This window comes from Vombatus ursinus, unplaced genomic scaffold (genome assembly GCF_900497805.2).
Source record: "Vombatus ursinus unplaced genomic scaffold, bare-nosed wombat genome assembly UNPS02014819.1, whole genome shotgun sequence".
In the NCBI taxonomy this organism is placed as follows: Eukaryota; Metazoa; Chordata; class Mammalia; order Diprotodontia; family Vombatidae; genus Vombatus; species Vombatus ursinus.
The window spans coordinates 2,328,776-2,348,430 of record NW_020954597.1 but is presented as its reverse complement, the minus strand read 5'-3'; the positions used below and the strand labels follow the sequence as shown (position 1 = coordinate 2,348,430).

Sequence of the window (19,655 nt, the reverse complement as noted above, 5' to 3'; positions counted from 1 at the left end):
CCTCCTCAGAAGTGTTTGCTTCTGATTATCCCCTCCCCCAATCTGCCCTCCCCTCTATCATCCCCCTGCTCTCTTGTCCCCTTCCCCCCTTATTTTCCTATAGGGTAAGATAGATTTCCATACCCTATTGTGTATGTTATTCCCTCCTTAAGCCAAATCCTATGACAATAAGATTCACTCATTCCCTCTCACCTTCCCCTATTTTTTAACATGTGTTTTTAAAACTTTAGATCACAAATTTTCTCCCTTCCTCCCTCCCCACCCACCCTCATTGAAAAGGCAAGCATCTCCATACAGGTTATAGATGTGTAGTCATGCAAAACACTTCCATAGTAGCCATGTTGTGAAAAACTGAGTCTATTTCCCTTCATCCTATCCCACCCCCCCCATTTATTCTATTCTTTCTTTTGACTCTGTCCCTCCTCAGAAGTGTTTGCTTCTGATTATCCCCTCCCCCAATCTGCCCTCCCCTCTATCATCCCCCTGCTCTCTTGTCCCCTTCCCCCCTTATTTTCCTATAGGGTAAGATAGATTTCCATACCCCACTGTGTATGTTATTCCCTCCTTAAGCCAAATCCTATGACAATAAGATTCCCTCTCACCTTCCTCTATTTCCCCTCCACTGTAAAAGCCTTTTCTTGTCTGTTTCATGTGAGATAATTTACCCCATTCTACTTCTCCCTTTCTCCTTCTCCCAGTATAATCCCTTCTCACCCCTTAATTTTATTTTCCAGATATCACCCCTGCATCTTCAACTCACCCTGTGCCCTTCATCTATCTATCTATCCATACATACATATAATTTTTTTCCCTCCCACTACCCTAATACTGACAAAGGACTCATGAGTTACAAATATCATCTTTCCCTGCAGGAATGTAAACAGTTCAGCCTTAATAAGTCTCTTATGATTTCTCTTTCCTGTTTACCTCTTCCATGTTTCACTTGAGTCTTGTATTTGAAGGTCAAATTTTCTATCCAGCTCTGGTCTTTTCCTCAGGAATGCTTGAAAGTCCCCTATTTCATTGAATGAGCATTTTTTCCCCTGAAGGATTATACTCAGTTCTGCTGGGTAGGTGATTCTTGGTTGTAGTCCCATCTCCTTTGCCCTCCGGAATATCATACTCCATGCCCTTAATTCCTCCACATGTCTCAGCCTGTTCTGAACAACAGCCCCCTGACACTGTCCTAGCCACAAGGGAGACCTCAAATGTGGGAGAGCAGAAAGAAGACTGGCTTTGGAGTCAGAGGACTTGGGTTTGAATTCTGGTTCTGTTCTTTAGTATCTGTGTGGCCTTGGCCCCTCCAGATGTGATCCTGTGACCACTGGACAAGCCTCAGTTCCCTCATCTGTCACAGGGTGTAATGAGGGAAGAACTTTGTAAAATCTGACCAGTGGTAAAGCTTCCAGTTTCTGCTCTTCTCTGTGAGGCCCCTAGTCACACACGGGACCTGCCCCCTCAGAAGGGCCTCAGTATTCCCACCAGTAAGATGGAGAGGTTCAAACTTTCATTGCTTACTGGGAGGTGAGTGATTAACACTTTTGAAATCTCTTGAGATTGAAAGGCTCAGTACCTATGGCAGCTGTGACTGCACAATAGCAGTCAGATATGATTTTCCAAAGGCTCACAGGATCAGCTGGCATTCCCTTACCAACTTTGCCCCTGTGTAAGGGCTTGGAGTTCTGCTCTGGCCCCTTCACTTCTGGTGGGACCCTGTCAGCCACAGTTTGACATGAAACACCACCCGTTAGGGAGAAGCAGGGTTCAGCCAGACCAGCTGACCTCCACCAAGTTATTCCTGGCAGGGAAGCTGGTGTGGGGGGCTAAGTGAAGTTTTTCAGTGGGAAGAACAGTCCTGGTATGCAAATGCTGTTGGCCTTCAAAGATGCCTTCACACTGGACAGTGAGAGTATATTTCAGTTTCAAGTGACCCTGCAAATAGCTGTGAGCATCTGGTGGAGCACTGCAATGCTGTAAGATCCTACTTTGTTCATCCTCCCCCTCCCCTCCCCTCCCCTCCCCTCCCCTCCCCTCCCCTCTCTTCTCCATCCCTCTCCTCCCCTCCCCTTCTGTCAGAAGGCATCTCCTCCCTAGATACATGAAGGAGGATAAAGGTTAGGGATCCAATTTCATAAGAGCTTTCTAAGGAGGCTATTGGGAGATATTTTTATCTCTAACACTAAGGGGAACAGAAGGCAAAATGTCAGAGGGCTCTAGCCAAGGCCACGTGGAAAGAGCTCTACCTTGGGAGCTGCTCATAGCTGTGGGCTTCCTCAGTCAGGTTTGCTATGCACATGAGGAGTGGCTTCAGGCATGGGAAGGGCTGTGGCAGAGAAGATGGAGTCCTTTGGTTCTGCTTGAGCCCAGAGGGCAGAACCAGCAGCCAGCACAGGCAGATTGAGTCTGGAGGTTAGGACAAATGTGCCAGCCAGGCATGAGGCAGGGCACCTAGGAAGGTGGGAGAGACTGGACAACCACTTGTCCAGGGTGTCCTGATGGGGATCCCTTTGGTGTCTACTGAGGTCCTGGCTAGGTCTTACATTCAGAGATCCTTATGAGATGATGATGTTATAATGACCCTCTACTCTGAGGGACTTAGACGAGGGGGCACAAAGAAGGAAGTGTTTCCTTAGGAGCTGGTGCCAATCTGGGGGACTCCTGGCACACGGCACATAGGGCGTGGCCCAGGAGGACAGCCCCTTAGCAAATAGCAGTGACCAGAATGAAGCCAGAGGCTGCCTGAGGTCAGAGCTTTCAGAAGCCTCAGACGCCTGCTCCCCCAGCTACCCGGGCCCCACCTGAGAATCCCCATGGTGACAAAGTGGATCTCGAGCCTTCTCTCCTCAAGCCCCACCCCACCTCCAGCATGTGTGACCTGGCCCCTTCCACTCAGGCATGGGGGGTCCTGCCTCAGTCTGCCCTCTGGTCACTTGCCCTCCTTGGCTAGCCCTGATTCTGCCCTCTGGTGCGTAAGCCCTCAGCCACAGGACTGCCCTTCTGGTATTGGAGCTAGCCATCAGGGCGCTAAGCTGAGCCTGCTCTCTTCCAGGCTAAAGGCCCCCAGGTCCTTCGAACAATCCTCATTTTCAACACCATTTAACAAACATTTATCTGGTTCCACATGTGAGGCAGTGTGATGGGGCAGAGACACTGTTGCATCGAGAGTGGCAGGGCCTGGGTTCAGATCTTGTCGCTGACACTAGCTGTAGAAGTCCGGTCAAGCCCCTTTCTCTCTAGGCTGCCTCAGTTTCCTCCCCTGTCAAATGTGTGTACCTGTGTGTGTGTGTGGGGGGGAGGAGTTGATGTCCTTCGAGGTCCCTTCCAGCTCTATGGCCTCCCATGACGTGGGTTCCAGGGCCTTCACCCTCCTGGCCGCCTCCTCTGGATACTCTCCTGCCACCAATGTCCTTCTTACGATCCAGAAGTGAACCCAAGCCTCTGGCTGGGGGCTGAGCAGTCTCAAGGACATGGGCTGATTCTCCAGGATCCTTTCACATCAGCTTCGTCTTGGAAGTTCAGTATGTGATGTGATGGTGGGCTTCAGCCAGCCTCACAGGGCTCTTGTGGCCAACCTGGGGCTCAGTGTGTTAGCAAGGACAGGATGCAGAAACTGGAAGGGCCTTTGGAGCCATCTGGATGAGGGCCAGCAGCATCCAGAAGGTCACACAAGCAGAACAAAATTCAAGGACACAGAACCCACCCTCCTTAGTGTGTCATAGCAGATACAGGGCTGGGTTTCAAGTCACAAAGACCTGGGTTCAAATCCCACTTCTGACCCTTCCTAGCTGTGTCGCCAGAGTGAGCCATTCACCGTTTTCCAGTCTCAGTTTCCTCATCTGTAAAATGGGGGTAATAATAATACCTGTGGAAGCTACTTCACAGGTTTATTGTGAAGCTATAAGTAGCCAGACCTGGAAAGTATCTCCTGGGACTGGTGAAGCTGGAGCAGCATCAGTTCTGATGATCATTCATCACCTTGGCTTTAAGGCCAGTCTCAATGTGAGGAGACCTTCTTTGCTTTTGTCCTAACCAAATGCTATGAGGTTGAAACATTTTCCTTAAGGACGATTTTAATTAGCATTGTTTTTATTACTTGAGTAAAAAATGGAGGCCATGGTGGCTCTTTGAGACTTATGCCAATCTGCTCGTGTTTATAATGTCATTCTCACTCATCTGTGATGTTTGAAACATCTTTTTAGCATTAAGGGGGATTTTGGCTGGAACCTTAAGCTGGGAAGAACACATTTGCCAGGTGCCTTGCAAATCTAATCAAAAGAGACTTAAACTGCAAAAGGATGACACCGTACAGTGTAGGAGAAGGCCCAGCAAATGCTGTGAGTAGAAAGACAAGTGGGACAATAACAGTATTCTAAAAAAAAGAGCTTACAGCTATAGGGGACCAAATGAGGTGTGTGTGCATGCACACACGTCTGCATATGCATGTGTGTCATGTGTATTCCTGTATGTCACGTGTATGTAGATTTCTCACACTGTATAAGTGTGTCGTTTATACACATGTGTGCCATATGTGTCATATGTGCTGTGCTGTGTGTGTGTGTGTGTGTGTGTGTGTGTGTGTGTGTGTGAATGTAGCCATTGAGGGAATTTGGTTTGCTCGACTATCCATATTTGTTATGACATTTCTTTTTTCTTTTTCTTTTTTTTTTCAAGGGGATGGGGGGTGGGAGGAAGAGAAAACTGATTTCTGTTCATTTAACAAACTAAGAGGCGGGGAATTCTGCAGATGTGGAATGTTGCCTGGATTTGCACACGAGGTCACTATTGGTAGTTTTACTTACTTGTTTTCTTAGTTATCCGAGAGCTCTCACATAGTGGGAGTGATCTGGAAATGTTTGCAATCCCAAAACAAAGCACAGCCACAAAACTTTCCCCAAAAGGAGAAGAATAGTGAAAACACTAGAAATGCATAGGACATAAGTGAAGAAAGGAGCCAGTGATAAAAACCATGACCTCAAGTGTTCAGACACAAACACCCAAACAAAGTTGGGCAAAATGCAAGATAGACAGTTGACATCCTAGATATATATCACTTGAGACTTGGTGGGATCCAACCTAGGCTAGAGTTTGCCTCTGGATGGATGTAGCTTATTCAAAAGAAATAGAATAAAGGGGTTGGGACCGAGTAGCATTATATATTAAGCAGGTATCGTCATGTGAGGAACTCTAGGAATCTGAGAGATGGAGAGCATTTGAATGAATACCAATGGAAGGAGAAACAGGTTTGATTTTGTCATTGGAATACTGGCCAGAAAAGGAGCTGGTGAAATGGATCCCTGTTAGAACTTCTTGAATTTCCTCAGTGATAATTTCATCCTTCAAGAGGGGGAGGCACCAACCAGGGGAAATTCTATTCTGGTTCTGATTCTTATCAACAGTGTGGAAATCCTGGAGACGTTGGAGGGGCACTCCTTCTGAGAATCTTTGTTAGAAAAGCAGAGGGAAGGCGTGCACAGCCTGACGTGCACCCCAGATTTGGGGATTCAGAGGAAAAAGAGGTAGACTAAATTCATACAGAGAAGTCAGTCCAGGAGGATTGGGAGATACTCAAAAATGAAATTCTGAGGATACAAAGGGAAATGATTCTGATGAGGAAAAAAGCTACCAGAAGAGATCGATGTGGATGTACACAGACAACACCAAACAACCTAAAATTTTAAAAAGGCATGTTCAGAAGATTGAGGCAAAGGCAGGTAATAGAAGATACAAAAGGAAGAAAAGAAGAAAATAAGCATGTATCAAGCACCTACTGTGTATCCAGCACTAAGTGCTATACAAATTTAATCTCATTTAATCTATACAATCATCACGAGGTAGGTGCTATTATTTTATAGTTGAGGAAACTGAGGCAGATAGTGGTTAAATTATTTGCCTGAGGTCACACAGCCAGTAAGTGTTTGAGGCTGGATTTGAATTCAGGTCTTCCTGACTTCTGGGCCAGCACTCTATGGGTTACATTACCAGCTGCCAGCTCAAGGAAAGCTCAGGCAAAGAAAGGGTTAAAAGTTGTGATGGGGAAAAGAGAAGGCTCCACAAAGTCGTTCCCCGACAAGCTCTTGAAGTCTCTGCCAGTGGAGCATTCGCTGGCTACTCTGACCTTGTCACCCCCTACTCAGTAAAATCCAGTCAACCCTTAATCCCAGTTGGATCCAATCAAAGCTTTCCTGTTTTGTACTTGAAGGCCCCCGAGTTGGCATTTCCCACCTTATCTGTTCCCAGCTTCCCTTCACTCACTCCAGAAGTCTAGACCAACTGAACACGTGGAGTTTGGGAGAAGTGAGGAGCCCATCTTCTGGCGAAGCCCAGTTCCTGCGCTCCTCCTCTGCCAAAGGGCATTTCATTCGCAATTCTGAATAACTCGTATGTACATGTTGGATTTTCAAGACCAGGATCTTTGAGAGCAGGCGAAGTTTTGCTTTTGTCTCTGTGTCCCCAGGGTCCCGAAGAGTCAGACGTGACCGAACAACAATCAGTTCATGATCCCGCTCACCACAGCATCTTTTACAAACCTTTTTATCTCCCCCCCTCACCCTGTCCTCTCAGCTGAGAGTTTACTGACAAAATTGAAGCCATTCCCCAAGAGTCCCCTCTTCTCATCTCTCCTCAGTCACCGTCTCCTCCTTCAGTCCTGTCTCCCATGAAGAGGTGGCCAACCCCTCTCCATGCACGAGTGATCCCGTTCTACTGTGTCCTCTCAAGCAGACTGTCCCCTCTGTCGTCCCCTCACTCTCACTAATCTTGAGTCACTCCCTCTTTGCTGGCTCCCTCTACTGCCTACAAACGTGCCTGTTCATGTCTCCCCCATCCTCCACATGCACTCGCCTGATCCTTTATCCCCACTAGCTATTGTCCCTTACGTCTCCTCCCTTTTGTGGCCACACTTCTCAGGAAGTTGTTTGATAACTGGTGCCTCCGAGTCCCCCCTTCTTTATTTTCGGCAGTCTGACTTCCCATCTCATTCCACTAAACTCACTCTCTCCGTAGTCACTAGTGATCGTAGTTGCCCATTGCAATGGCCTCTCCTCATCCCTCATCTTTCTTGACCTTTCTGCAGCCTTTGACACTGTCGATCACTCTCTTTTCCCTGATACCTGTTTCTCTCTAGGTTTTCATGACCTAAGCTTCCCCCACCTGTCTGACCTGCTCCTTAGTTTCTTTTGCTGGATCTTTATCCTGGTCATGTCTGCTAACCATGGCTATCCCCCAAGGCTCTTTCCTAGGTCTTCTTCTCTTCTATTCTCCCTCTATACTATTTTCTTTGCTGATCTCATCAACCCCCATGACTTTGATGATTCTTAAATCTACTCTCACAGCCCTAACCTCTCTGCTGATGACCAGTTCTGAATTTCCAACTATCTATTGGATATCTTAAACTCGATGTCCCATAGACATATTAAACTCATCATGTCCAAAGTGATCGGTGTGGGGAGTAAAGGAGGAGGAGGATTGGAGGATAATGTTATGACCTGGGAGACTGAAAAGATGGTTACCCCTTTGACAGAAATTGGGAAAGTTGGAAGAGGGGAGCATTTAGGGAGAGAGAGAGTGAGTTCCTCTTTAGGATCATCTTCTGCTCATGCCACCCTTACTGATGATGTGGCCTGGGCTAGGCCCAGTGGTGAATCACCTCCTACATTCCTGGAATGTGCCTCCATATTTCGGATCATTGGAAGCTCCAGGGGTCTTGGGGAAAGATGAGAGAGGATAACTTGGTGATGAATTGGTAGCCTTGCCAAAGAAACCCCAAAACATGCCATAGTTCTTTTATGTACCTTTTATGTATCCTTCCAGGGCTCTAGCCTCATTCACCTTTTGACAGCTACTCACATGCCCCTAAGAACTCCATTGCCTTCTGGCCAAGGTTGCAACAATGTGTGGCATCTGACGTCCTGGTAAAGATGTCATTGGGTCTCTTCCCTCATCCTCACTCCTCCATATTCACTCAACTGCCATTAGTACTGGAGAAAACTAGAAAAGGAAATGAGTCGTGCCCCTGTACCTGGCACATGAGTGAATCTTTGGTAGAGTTGGAACCCAAATCAAGAGCTCTTGAATCTAACTACATTACCAGTGCCATCCAGTCCATCCATCCATGCACCCATCCATCCATGCACCCATCCATCTAGCCATGCACCCAGCCATCCATCCATGCATCCATCCAATTCATCAAACATTGCTTGAGTGCCTATACTGTGTAAGGCACTATGCTGGGCAGTAATGGAGGTTGGAAGAGACAGAAGAATGAGGAATAAGGACAGAGAAGTAGGAGGAGAACTGGAAAAGTTCCGAGATGAACATTACATCGGTCAGTTTGGAGGTCATTGGTGATCTTGGGACAGGAGATAGATTGCAAGGGGTTGACTTAGAGTCAGAAGATTCTATCTGTGTGACCTTGGACAAGTCACTTCATGCTCCTTGAGCAAAGGCTCAAGCCTTTGCTTCCTCATCTGTTGTTTTTCCTACCTGATTGTCCTACGGTCTGAATTCAGAAAGCATTTTGCCTTTGTAGAGCACTGTATCAATGACAGTTATTATTGTTATTAGTGTCATCCTCAAGGACAAAGGGCCCAAGAAAGATGGGGACTGAGGAGAGGTAGTGGGATTTGTTAATCAGTAGGTCATCATCTGAACTATCCTTTCTCCAAATTGGGCAAAGGAAAGAAGGAGAGAAGTGGAACAATACAGTAAGAGAGTAAGAGTTGAGAGGAAGCTTTTTGGTCCCTCTTTTGTCTAGAGCAGACATGAGTATGTCCCTTCTTTGGTGGAGGGGAAGAAGTCAATGGACAGAGAGAGGCTGCATCTTTTCTCTGACTGGATAGCGAATTAACATAGTGAAGAGGGAAAGTCAAGGAAAGTGAGGAAAAGGTTCCAGGAGGAGAAGTTGCTCTCAAAGAGTTCAAGGCAATAAGTCCAGAGACAAGAACCAGAGGTCACCATAGATCCACTGTTGGTTGATCTTGGCAAATGAGAGAGGTGCCCCAGGGGCCAACGTTGTTTCGATTTTCGCATGAGGAAGAAGGTGGGGTCTTACAGCCTCCCTATACTCCTTGAAGGTGGAGCAGAAAGAGTGATTCCAGTGGAGCCCCAAAGTAGGAGTATCCAGTGTTCTCAGGTCAGAGGCAGAAGTCTCCAGAGGCCCAGTGGGCTGTGCAGAAGGGGGAGGGGGGAGTCCCGAAGCCAGGCCCAAAGTCGGGGGAGAGGGGAGGGGAGGCAAAGAGGAAAAGGCCAGGGGCAGTGACTGCAGTGGGTTGGGAGATTGCTTTGGACCTCCCCCCCCATCTCTGTCTCTCTCTGTCTCTCTTTCTGTCTCTGTCTCTGTCTCTGTCTGTCTCTCTTTGTCTCTCTCTGTCTCTCTGTGTCTCTCTTGGGATTTTGCCTTGTTGACTTTGTATTTGGGTAACCTGATTACCTTTGCTCTTGATCACGTGGGTTTGTTTCTATAATTTGTCTTTTGCTTCCCATATTCTTGGTTGCTCTAATTTTCAAGGGTTTTCTGGTGCTTATTTGATGTTGGTATATTGGTCCATTTTTCTAGTTTTAAAAACAAATTATAAATGCTGTCCATCAATTCTCTCTCTGTTTCATTCATGTAGTTTTTCAAAGATAGAAGTTTGCTTTCCTGTAGAGATGTTGGCATGACACCATCATTGTTTTTCTCCTCAGTCTTGCTTTTCTGCCCCACTCACTCTTCTGGGGAAATAAAGGCCACCGTCAGAGAGGCATTTGTGGAGGGAAGTCCCTGGTGTGGGGGTGCTTCTGGGTAATGTCTGTATAGTGAATGGATGGGAAGGTCGTTGGAGCTGTCGTTGGGACAGCTCCTGTTCTCAGGGCATCTAGCTGAGTGGCTGATGGGGCATCCTCACCTGACTTTTTTTTTTTTTTTAACCAGGGAGCCCACTTAGACCAAAGAAAATCAAAAGCATCTTTGAGAAATGGAAGGTTAAGTGAGAGCTGGTAAATGTTGTCAGTGGAAAATGAGGGTAGTGGGTGTGTGGACTTTCTCTAGAAGTCCAGCTGCACCAGAACTTCCCTCCCTCCCTCCTTCCCTCTTTGTCTCAGGATTCCTCTTCCCAGGGAATTAAGGTACTGCCTTGGAGGATTTTAGCTACTTCTGATGTCATTACCTCACTATTTGGGGGGGAGAGAAGCTCTTCTGGTGGGGAGGGTCCTCTAAGAGAAATCATAGAGCCACAGGCTCCTAGAGTTTGGGAGCTGAAAGTGTCTTTCACTGGCCAAGGTCAGTGATGCTGCAGGGAAGGCAGCCACAGTCTGCCACAGGGACACCAGGAAGCCCTTCGGCAGGGTTGATGGCGGGTCACGGCAGAGGTATTTATGGAAGGCTACAGGCAGACCTCTCCTGGGCTCTGAAGGCCCCAAAGGGAGGGTCCATAGATCTAGAATGTTCCCAGGTACTCAAATGGCTGATGGGAACATGGTCCTCTTTTCCTCTTGGCATTTCTATGTTTCCCTCACCAAAAAATGGCATAGGCCACAGGGCACAGGGCATGGGGCAGCTGGGCTCCACAAAGGAAAGGGAGAGAGTTGAGGAGAAATCCAGGTGTGGGGGGCAGCTAGGTGGCGCTGTGGATAGAGCCCTGAAGTCAGGAGGACCTGAGTTCAAATGCGGCCTCAGACCAAACACTTGACACTTACTAGCTGTGTGACCCTGGGCAAGTCACTCAACCCCAACTGCCTAAGCAAAAAAAAAAAAAGAAATCCTGGTGTGGGCTCCAGTTGTCTGGTGGTTGAGGTTGTTCCCTGCCCAGATGGCTGGGGGCTTTGGGAGCTCAAAGGTGGAAACTTCTCCCTGCAGCCCCTTCAAGAGGGCCCCGCTCTAGCCCCTATCGTCGCTCCACGATCTGCCCCAGATGAAAGCAGAGCCTGGTGGACATTCCCCAACTTCACCTGCAGAAGACGGGAGCAAAGGGAGAAAAAGCTGAAATATCGCAGAGGCTGGCCTTGCAGGGTAGACGGGGGTGGGAGGAGATGTCCTTTCCACCGCAGAAAAGATCTGTAGTGAGCCACTGTAGTGCAGTTGGGAAGAGCGGTCTGGGAGTCATCTGCGGCTGATCTTTAAGGCTCTGGTTGGGCCCTCTGTGCTTGAGCTGCCCAGTCCTGTGTGGGACGGCAGTGAGCAATCTTTTCTTAGGGGAAGCCAGCAGAAGATCAACAAACCAGGAGAGGTGTTAGCAAAGATTAGGGCAGCTCAGCCACTTCGTGATGGTGGAAGAGGCAGACAGACCTCAGGCACTACCTGAAGACATGACGTGTGCTCCTGCTGGGCTAGGTGCCCTCAAGCCCTGTCGCTAGCCCTCTTGGGGCCTCTTCTGTAACAGGAGCTGGTTGAGAGCTACAAAGGACCCTTGGGGTTATCCAGGTCCTTATTTTACTGAGGGGGAAACTGAGGACGAGGTCCAGAGAGGTCGGTTGAATGATTTGCCCAAGGCTGCTAGGAGCACAGCCTGGATGCTCCCTCCCATGAGCCTCTAGCTTCTCCTGGGATTCTTTTTTCAGAGTAGGTACTTAATAAATGCCTGCCCTTACACAACCTCTGGGACAAAATGCTTTCCTCTTCTTTTTAAATTGCATTTGGAACCTGGCCAGCTTGGGGCAAGAGTTTTCTATCCTTGTAAGAGGAAATGTTATGCACATTAAAATCACTTTGCACAAAGTCTGTAAGTCAGTCAAAAGAAAAACTGGGTATTGCTGGGAATTGGGGTCACTGGGGAATGAATGAATGAATGAAGCATTTGCTGTGCCAATCACCTGGGCTAAGCCAGGCCATCCTTGCTCCTGTTCTAATGAGGGTGATAACACACACACAGGGAAGGTTTCAGCTGCTGCAGCCACTGTGTGTTGAGCTCCTGGACCTTCATATAAGACCCTGCATCAGTTCCCACAAATCTTCCCACAGTTCTCTGAATTCTGCAGATGATTTTTTGTTTCAGGATTTGGTCCAAACCTTCACCATGGGCAATAGCTTAGGAAAGCCAAGGATGCCCCAGCGAGTTCTAGCCATCTCTCAGGAGAGCAGATGGGTCAAGGGAAGATGCAGTGACTGAAGGCTCTGGGATCAGTTTTGAACAGGGGAGAGCAGACTCTTGGATCTATAACCTAAATGAGCGAAGGAGGTCTCCTCCATTCATTCATTCATTCATTCATTCATTCATTCATTCATTCATAAGCATATGAATGAATAAGGCATGTGCCAAGGCACTGTGCTCAGCACTGGGGGTACAAAGAATCAATGAAAACCAGCCTGGTATCTTCAAGGGGCTTTACTGGGGGGACGGGGACTTGGCTTGCGACATTGAGATAGGTGGATACACATGTTCCCTTTACATACAGTGAGGAGGGACCTTGGGAGAGGCTTCTTGGAGTGGCCAATAACAATGGGCATTAATAAGAGCTGACCTTCCTCCAGCGCTGGGAGGGGAGGCAGACCTACCTCTGTGTGCTTCTGGGTCTCCCTTGAGCCTCACGAACACCCTGGGGAGCAGGGAGGGAATGGGGCAGGCGTTTATTAAGTACCTGTTCTGTGCCAGGCGCCGTGCTAAGTGCTTTACAAATATGATCTTAGTTGATCCTTGAAGCAACCCTGAAAGATAGGTGCTGTTATTATTACCTCTATTTTACAGATGAAGAAACTGAGGCAAACAGAGGTTAAGTGACTTGTTCAGGGTCACCCAGATCATAAGTGAGACTGGATTTGAACTCAGGTGTTTCTGATTCCAGGCCCAGCACTCTGTGGCCAGCAGCATCCCCCAGCTGCCTCAAAGGCCATTTTTTGGTGAGGGAAACATAGAAATGCCAAGAGGAAAAGAGGACCATGTTCCCATCAGCCATTTGAGTACCTGGGAACATTCTAGATCTAGAGCTGGTAAAGGCCCCTTTGGGGCCTTCAGAGCCCAGGAGAGGTCTGCCTGTAGCCTTCCATAAATGCCTCTGCCGTGACCCGCCATCAACCCTGCCGAAGGGCTTCCTGGTGTCCCTGTGGCAGACTGTGGCTGCCTTCCCTGCAGCATCACTGACCTTGGCCTGTGAAAGACACTTTGGGCAACTCTAAAATCAACTTCCTGGAATACCCTGCAGGCCTTTGAGCTCTGCCAGGAGAGTCAGGCCCACACTCAGGACAGTTACAGAGCATCTTTCTTGCCTCACATAGCCCTCACTTCATTCATATCCTGCTGCTTGGCACATGGTACGAACAGTATTATACTCATTTTCCAGGTGAAGCAACTGAGGCCCATGTGCCCAGAATCACATTGCTAGTAAGTGTCAGCCCAGATTTAAGCCCAACCCTTTGTTCTCCCCACTCTGCTAATGTGGCTTTTCCTTTGACTCACTCTTGAATGGGCTGACCCTTGGGTGGGCTGGCAGGATGGATGGTACTTAGTCACCCAAGGCAGAGGTTGTGGTTTAGATGTGTGTGGCAGAAAGAGCCTGAAACTGGAATCAGAAGGTCTGAGTTCAAACCTAGACTCTGCCACTTACTACCTGCATGACTTTGGGTAAGTCATAGAATTCCCCTGGGCCTCAGTTTCCTCATCTGAAAAATTATGTAGTTGACCTCAGTGACTTCGAAGGTCCCTTCCAGATCTAACGCTGTGACCTTCTTAAGTGAGTCGAGCCATGACAGACAACCAGAAGTGATGGCCTGGCAGGAAGGAGAAGAATCCCGTGTCTGCCTGCCTCCAGGCCTCCAGTGAGTGGGAGGGAACTCACTACTTCCTGAGGCACTTTTCCTTCTAATGGATCTTCTGCCCATTGGCCCTAGTCCTCCCAGCAACTGGCCCCTTGTAAAAACTAAATGTAGAGAGAGATGTGTATTAATAGATCTATTTCCATCTCTCACCTATCTGTCCATCTATCAGTCTGTCTATATCCATCTGTCTATCTCTGTCTTTATCTATCTATCCATCTGTCTATCTCTTGAGACATCCATCCATATCTGTCCATCTACCTGTCTGTCTCTATCATCCATCCAACTATCTATCCATCTGTCTATATCCATTCATCCCTATCATCCATCCATCCATTTATCCCTCTATATGTCTATATCAGTCTCCCTACCATCTATCTCTAACCATCTAGCCATCCATCTCTCTCTCTCTCTCTCTCTCTCTCTCCTCTCTCCATCTATCCTACCTCTTTCATCCTTCATGGTCTTTCTGTAGTATTTGACATCACTGCCCACTCTTCTTCCTGGACACTTTCTCTTCTCTGTCTTCCTACCTATCTGATCACTCCTTCTCAAGTCCTCATTAATGACCCATCATTCCTATCTCCTAGTCTCTGTCTTGGGACCTCATTTCTTTCTCTATCTTGATGACCTAATCAGTTCCCATGGGTTTAACTATCCTTTCTATGCAGATGATGTCCACATATATCCAGATATATCTATTCTGGCCTCACGTTTCTCCTGACCTCTGGCCCCACATTGCCAAGTAACCATTGGACAGTCTAAACTGGATGTCCTAGGGCAGCTAGGGGGCGCTGCAGTGGATAGAGCACTGGCCCTGGAGTCAGGAGGACCTGAGTTCAAATGCGGCCTCAGACACTAGCTGTGTGACCCTGGGCAAGTCACTTAACCCCATTGCCTAGCCAAAAAAAAAAAAAAATAAACTGGGTGTCCCCAAAACATCTTAAACTCATTGTGTGAAGGACATCTCACTCTTCCCCAGCCCCTCCCCACCAACTTCTCTGATTACTGTTGTTGCTTTTTTTTTACTTTCTTAACACCTATCCCATCTGTCCCCTCCTCTGTACTCCCAGCCCTATTGCCTGGTCACCTCTTGCCGAGACTACAGCAATGGCCTCCTCATTGTCTCCTTGCCTCTAGTCTTTCCCTATTTCCTTCTCCAACCCATCCTCTGGATGACTAGCAAATCAGTTTTCCTAAAGCCCACATTTGACTCACTTAACAAATTCCACGGGCTTCTTATTACCTCTGATTAACTATAAACTCTTCTGTGGTGTCTTCTCTGGCCTCCCTTCACAGCCTCATTCCCTTCTCTCCCCACTCCCTCCCCTGCCTGCTGTGTCCCATGTCCCACCTCCACACCTTTGCACTCAGGCTGCCCCTTACCCTTGGAATGCACATTATTTCTTTCAGGTATACCAGCTTTTGCATGAAACCTTTCCTGAGCCCCTCAGCTGCTAGCATTGTCCTTCCCAAACTGCCTTATGTTTATTTTGTATTTAATCTGTATGTACAGAGGCAGTGTGGAATAGTGGGGAGCCAGCTGACTTTAGAGCCAGGAAGCCCAGGGTTTGAGTCTTGCCTCTGAAACACACTGGCTGTGGGACCCTGGGCAAGTAATTTAGCTCTCTTTGCTCTACAGGACCATTTGCTACCATGTAGGAGCTGCCCCCTGGATGGCCTCTTTGAGGAAACCTCCCAGCCTTAGATGCAGACCTGTTCTCTCTGGATGGAATGGAAGCTCCCTGAGTACTGAGCCTGTGCCTTTGGATTCCCAGGGCTTGAGTGCAGTGCTTGGCCCAGAGTACGTGTTGTGTGTTGTTCAGCTGTGTCTGACTCTCGGTGACCCCATCTGGGATTTTCTTGGCAAAGATAATGGAGGGGTTTGCCATTTCCTTCTCCAGCTCATATTACAGATGAGGAAACTGAGGCAAGCAGGGTGAAGTGACTTGCCCAGGGTCACAGAGCTAGCCAGTGTCTGAGGGCAGACTGGAACTCAGGTCTTCCTGACTCCAGACCCAGTCCTCTATCCTGTGCAGCATCACCTAGCTGCCCCTCCAGGCTCACAGTAGTAGATGCTTAATAAATGCACGCTGATTATTTGATCCAAAGGTGCAAATGTCTTGGGGTTTGTGGGCTGGAGTCCAGAAGGCTGAGGCTCAAATGTGGCCTCTGACAATTATACCTCCATACAAGCTGGGTTAGCCTGGGTAAGTCCCTTAACCTCTCAGAATAAGCCCTTCCTTACAGGCTCATGTCTGGAAAGGGCTCAGAAAATGTCACATGGTATAATTGGGATCTAGGCAGGGAGACAGAAGGAGCCCTGCCCACCCGCCTGCCCGCTACGCTACGCTGACTAGTTGTCCAGACATGAGAATAATCATCTCTGGCATCCTTGTTCCTCCAAATGGGGTGGGGGTGGGGGAGTATCCGGACAGGAATCATCACTTTAGGCCTCCAGAGGAAAAGCAACTCCATGGGAAACGCCAGGGGCTCGGACCACAGGTGCTCTGTCCATTCTTCCCACTCCACAGCCCGTCTCAGACATCGAGAAGTTTCCATTCCAAACAAGGCAAGACAAGACCATGGCTGGCTCCCAGAGTTCCAATCACAGGCTTCTGAGAGATAGCAGGGAAGGTGGGTAGTGCTCCCTGTCCTGGAGAAGGGGGCGCCCAGATCTCGCCTCCATTTCCGAAAGGCCTGAGCCCTAGATAAGGGGTTCTCACCAACCAGTCCCTCCTTCTCTGTGCCAAAGGGGTAGACGGGAGGGGGCTAATCGAATGTTACCACTCCACACCAGGGCCCCCTCATTCAAGCAGAGATGCTCCAGTGCCCTAAGGCAGCCTTCCACAGGGTGTGTGGGGTGGGGGGAGGGGATGGGAGGGGCCTGCCACCAATGGGATCCCTGCAGACAGACAGCCCCTCTTCTCCACTCTCCCACCGCTTCCAGGGGGTGCTAGGGGGGAGGCTGGCTCTGGGTCCTGACAAACCATCCCCATTGAGTGTCCTGGCCCCTCCCCTCCAACCCCATCCCAGCCTGGCTGGGGGTGACGGGCCCCTGCCAATACGATGGCTGTGTGATGTCCTTCTGCTCAGCCTGGCTCAGCCCCTCACCTGCATCTGATAAAATGCGTGTTCCCGGTTCCGTATTTCACCTAAATACCTAAGATCATTCTGGTCTCGGAACAGGGCTGTCTTTTGTCCCTCCCACATCTTGAGAACATATCCTGTGTTATAAAGAAGATATTCTGCAGGAAACGACCGCAGAACGCTTTCTCTATCAGTGACGACATCGTCACGATAGGACCCGACAGCTTGCTTTCTTCTTCTCCTGTGGTTTTTTTGCTGTTTCTGTCTGGCCCCTCTGGGTTTGACAGGCCTGGTCTTCTCCCTTTTCCCAGTGGGCAGTGGGGAGGGGTTTGCTGCTCACAGCTGTGAAGTGTATCTGACTGCAGTTTCAGGCCTCTAGCTGTGTCCTTGAAGGCAGAGTCAGAGGCGGTAATTCACCCATGGGAGACTGGGGCAGAAGGCTAGGCTTTGTCCCTACGCCTTATGTGTGCTTTTTTGGTCATTTGTCTGGGGAAGTTTGTCTCAAGGCCTCAATGGGCCAGTCTAGACAAGGCCTGTATGGAGACAGTTGCTAGCTTCCTTTCCCTCAGGCTTCTCCCGAGGTAGGCCAAGGGCCCATGGAAAGTCAGGAGGCTCCCACCTGAAAGCTCGGTGGGGACCTCACTGCCTCCAGGGCCACCCGCCATTCTACCGCTACTCCCCGTTTGCTCCAGTCCCTTCCCCAAGCAGCGCTCTCCTCCCTCCATAGATAGGCCTTTTGAGGACTAGTTTTGTTGTTGTCTGGTCATTTTTTCAGTCGTGTCTGACTCTCTGTGACCCCATTTGGGGCTTTCTTGGCAGAGATACTGGAGTGGTTGGCCATTTCCTTCTCCAGCTCATTTTACAGATGAGGAAACTGAGGCAGACAGGGTGAAGTGACTTGCCCAGGGTCACACAGCTAGGAAGTGTCTGAGGCCGGATTTGCACTCGGGTCTTCCTGACTCCAGGCCCGGTGCTCTATCCACTGTGCCACCAAGCTGCCCTAGAGGGCCAGACCTGTGTTTTATGGGGCAGTAGGGTTGGGCAGAAGGGAGGAAGCCTAAGGCTTGTAGGGGGTTTAAGGAGAGCTGAGTGGGACTCCCTCCCTTTACCACTGTACGACCATAGAAAAGTCACTTGTGTTATCTGAGCCTCCCTTGCCCTTCACCACTAGTCAGTTCCACCAGAGTTCATTGAGTCCTTACTATGTGTCGGCTCCATGCTCAGTGCTGGGCCCTTGGCTAAATGACCTCTCACAATCCCTTCCCTTCTCTGTGTTTGTGAGCATTAGCCTCTCTGGGTCTCTGTCTTCTCTTCTGCAAAATGGGCACATTGGACCAGGCAACCATTGGTCCCCTGAAGCACATGCCACCATTCCCATAGGTTGGGAGTGGCTCATTGACGATCTTTTCTTGCTTCCCTGGACAGTCTGGTCTAGTCAGAGCAATTTTGACACACTCAGTAGCATGATGGGAGAGATAAGGCAGTGCTAGCTCTGGAAACAGGAAGATGTGGGTGGGATTCCTCCTCTACCCCTTTCCAGCTGTGTGACCTTGGGCAAGTCAAGTCCCCTCTCTGAGCCTCAGTTTACTCATTTTTAAGATGAGAATGATAATACTTATAGTCCCTCCCTCCCAGGGCTCGTGTGTATCATCTCAATTCCAGCTGCTGCTGAATGCCTGATCGAACATTCTTCTAGACCCCACCAAGAAACTGAGCCATTGCCTACAGCAGAATGCTCAGTGTCTGCAGCTCAGTGTCCCTGTGATCCTCCTGGTGGAAGCTGGGCCTTCTTAGGATGGGGGAGAAGTGAGCCCCAGGCATTCCATCAGAAATGTGACAGGCTCCCCATTCCCACCCACACCAGGCGGCCAGCCCAGCCCAGCCAGGGCTTTCTGACTGTCAGTGACAGCACAAAAGGCCTGGACATGGGGTCACCCTGAGGGAGGAGCATTATTTCCAGAGAGAGGTGATTTTCACCAGAATGGCGAGCGCACACACCGTTTGGGTTCCCAGTCCTGTGGGTCCCTTTCCCAATTTTGGCCTGCCTTAGTTTCTTCGTCTCTCCCTCGAGGGGCTTGGCTAGCTGGCCTCAGGCTCTTGAGTCCCTTCTGGCTCTGAGATTCTTCTAGGGGAGGGAGGCTAGGGCTCAGACTCAACAGGGAACCTGGAACTCAGGTAGCAAGCATGTCGGAGGGCAGGGTTAGCCTGGTTCTGCTTGGCTCCAGAAGGCAGAGCCAGGAGCAATGGGGGTGAATGACTGGACCTTGGGAAACTGACTAACCCTGAGAGCAGAAGGGGTTCCTGGGGGACCGGGTGACCACTTGGGGACCGGGTGACCACTTGGGGACCATGATTGAAGCAGCAACAGCTGTGGGCAGGGAGGGAGAGACAGAGAGAAGGAGGGAAGGAAGGAAGGAAGAAATGGAGGGAGGGAGGCTGATGGGGAGGGACAGAAAAGAGGGAGAGAGGCTGGGAGGGAAGGAAGGAATGAAGGGTCAGGCGGTGTGGAGGAAAGGAAGGAGCTGACTGGTGGTGATTAAGGAGAAGGAGCAGGCGTGTATAGGAGTTGTGTGTGATAAGCTTGTGGGGGTGGGGGTGGTCTGTGTGCTTGGTATTTAAGTACGCTATGTGTGATATTTCTGAGACGTGTATGTATATGTGGTGGGGATGTTTGTATGGTGGGTAGATGTGTGGGATGTGTATGTATGTGATATGTACGTGTTGAGAATATACATGTAGCATGCAGTATGTGTGTGGGTGTTGTATGTGAATGTGGTGTGGATATGTGCACGGTGTGGATGTGTTCATAGTGCAGATGTGTATATGGTGTGTATACATGTGGGGT

The 19,655-nt window shown here is 49.2% G+C and overlaps 1 protein-coding gene across 1 annotated transcript in view; it reads left to right on the top strand.

The window, feature by feature from the left end:
- Positions 1–15,434, top strand: part of GLOD5 (glyoxalase domain containing 5) — a 25,533-nt gene extending 10,099 nt beyond the window's left edge. Inside the window, exon 5 of the mRNA XM_027836810.1 lies at positions 15,363–15,434. Within this exon, the coding sequence (XP_027692611.1) occupies positions 15,363–15,428 (66 nt within the window). The 3' untranslated portion in view covers positions 15,429–15,434. The remainder of the gene's footprint in view (positions 1–15,362) is intronic.
- Positions 15,435–19,655: the final 4,221 nt, after the last annotated feature.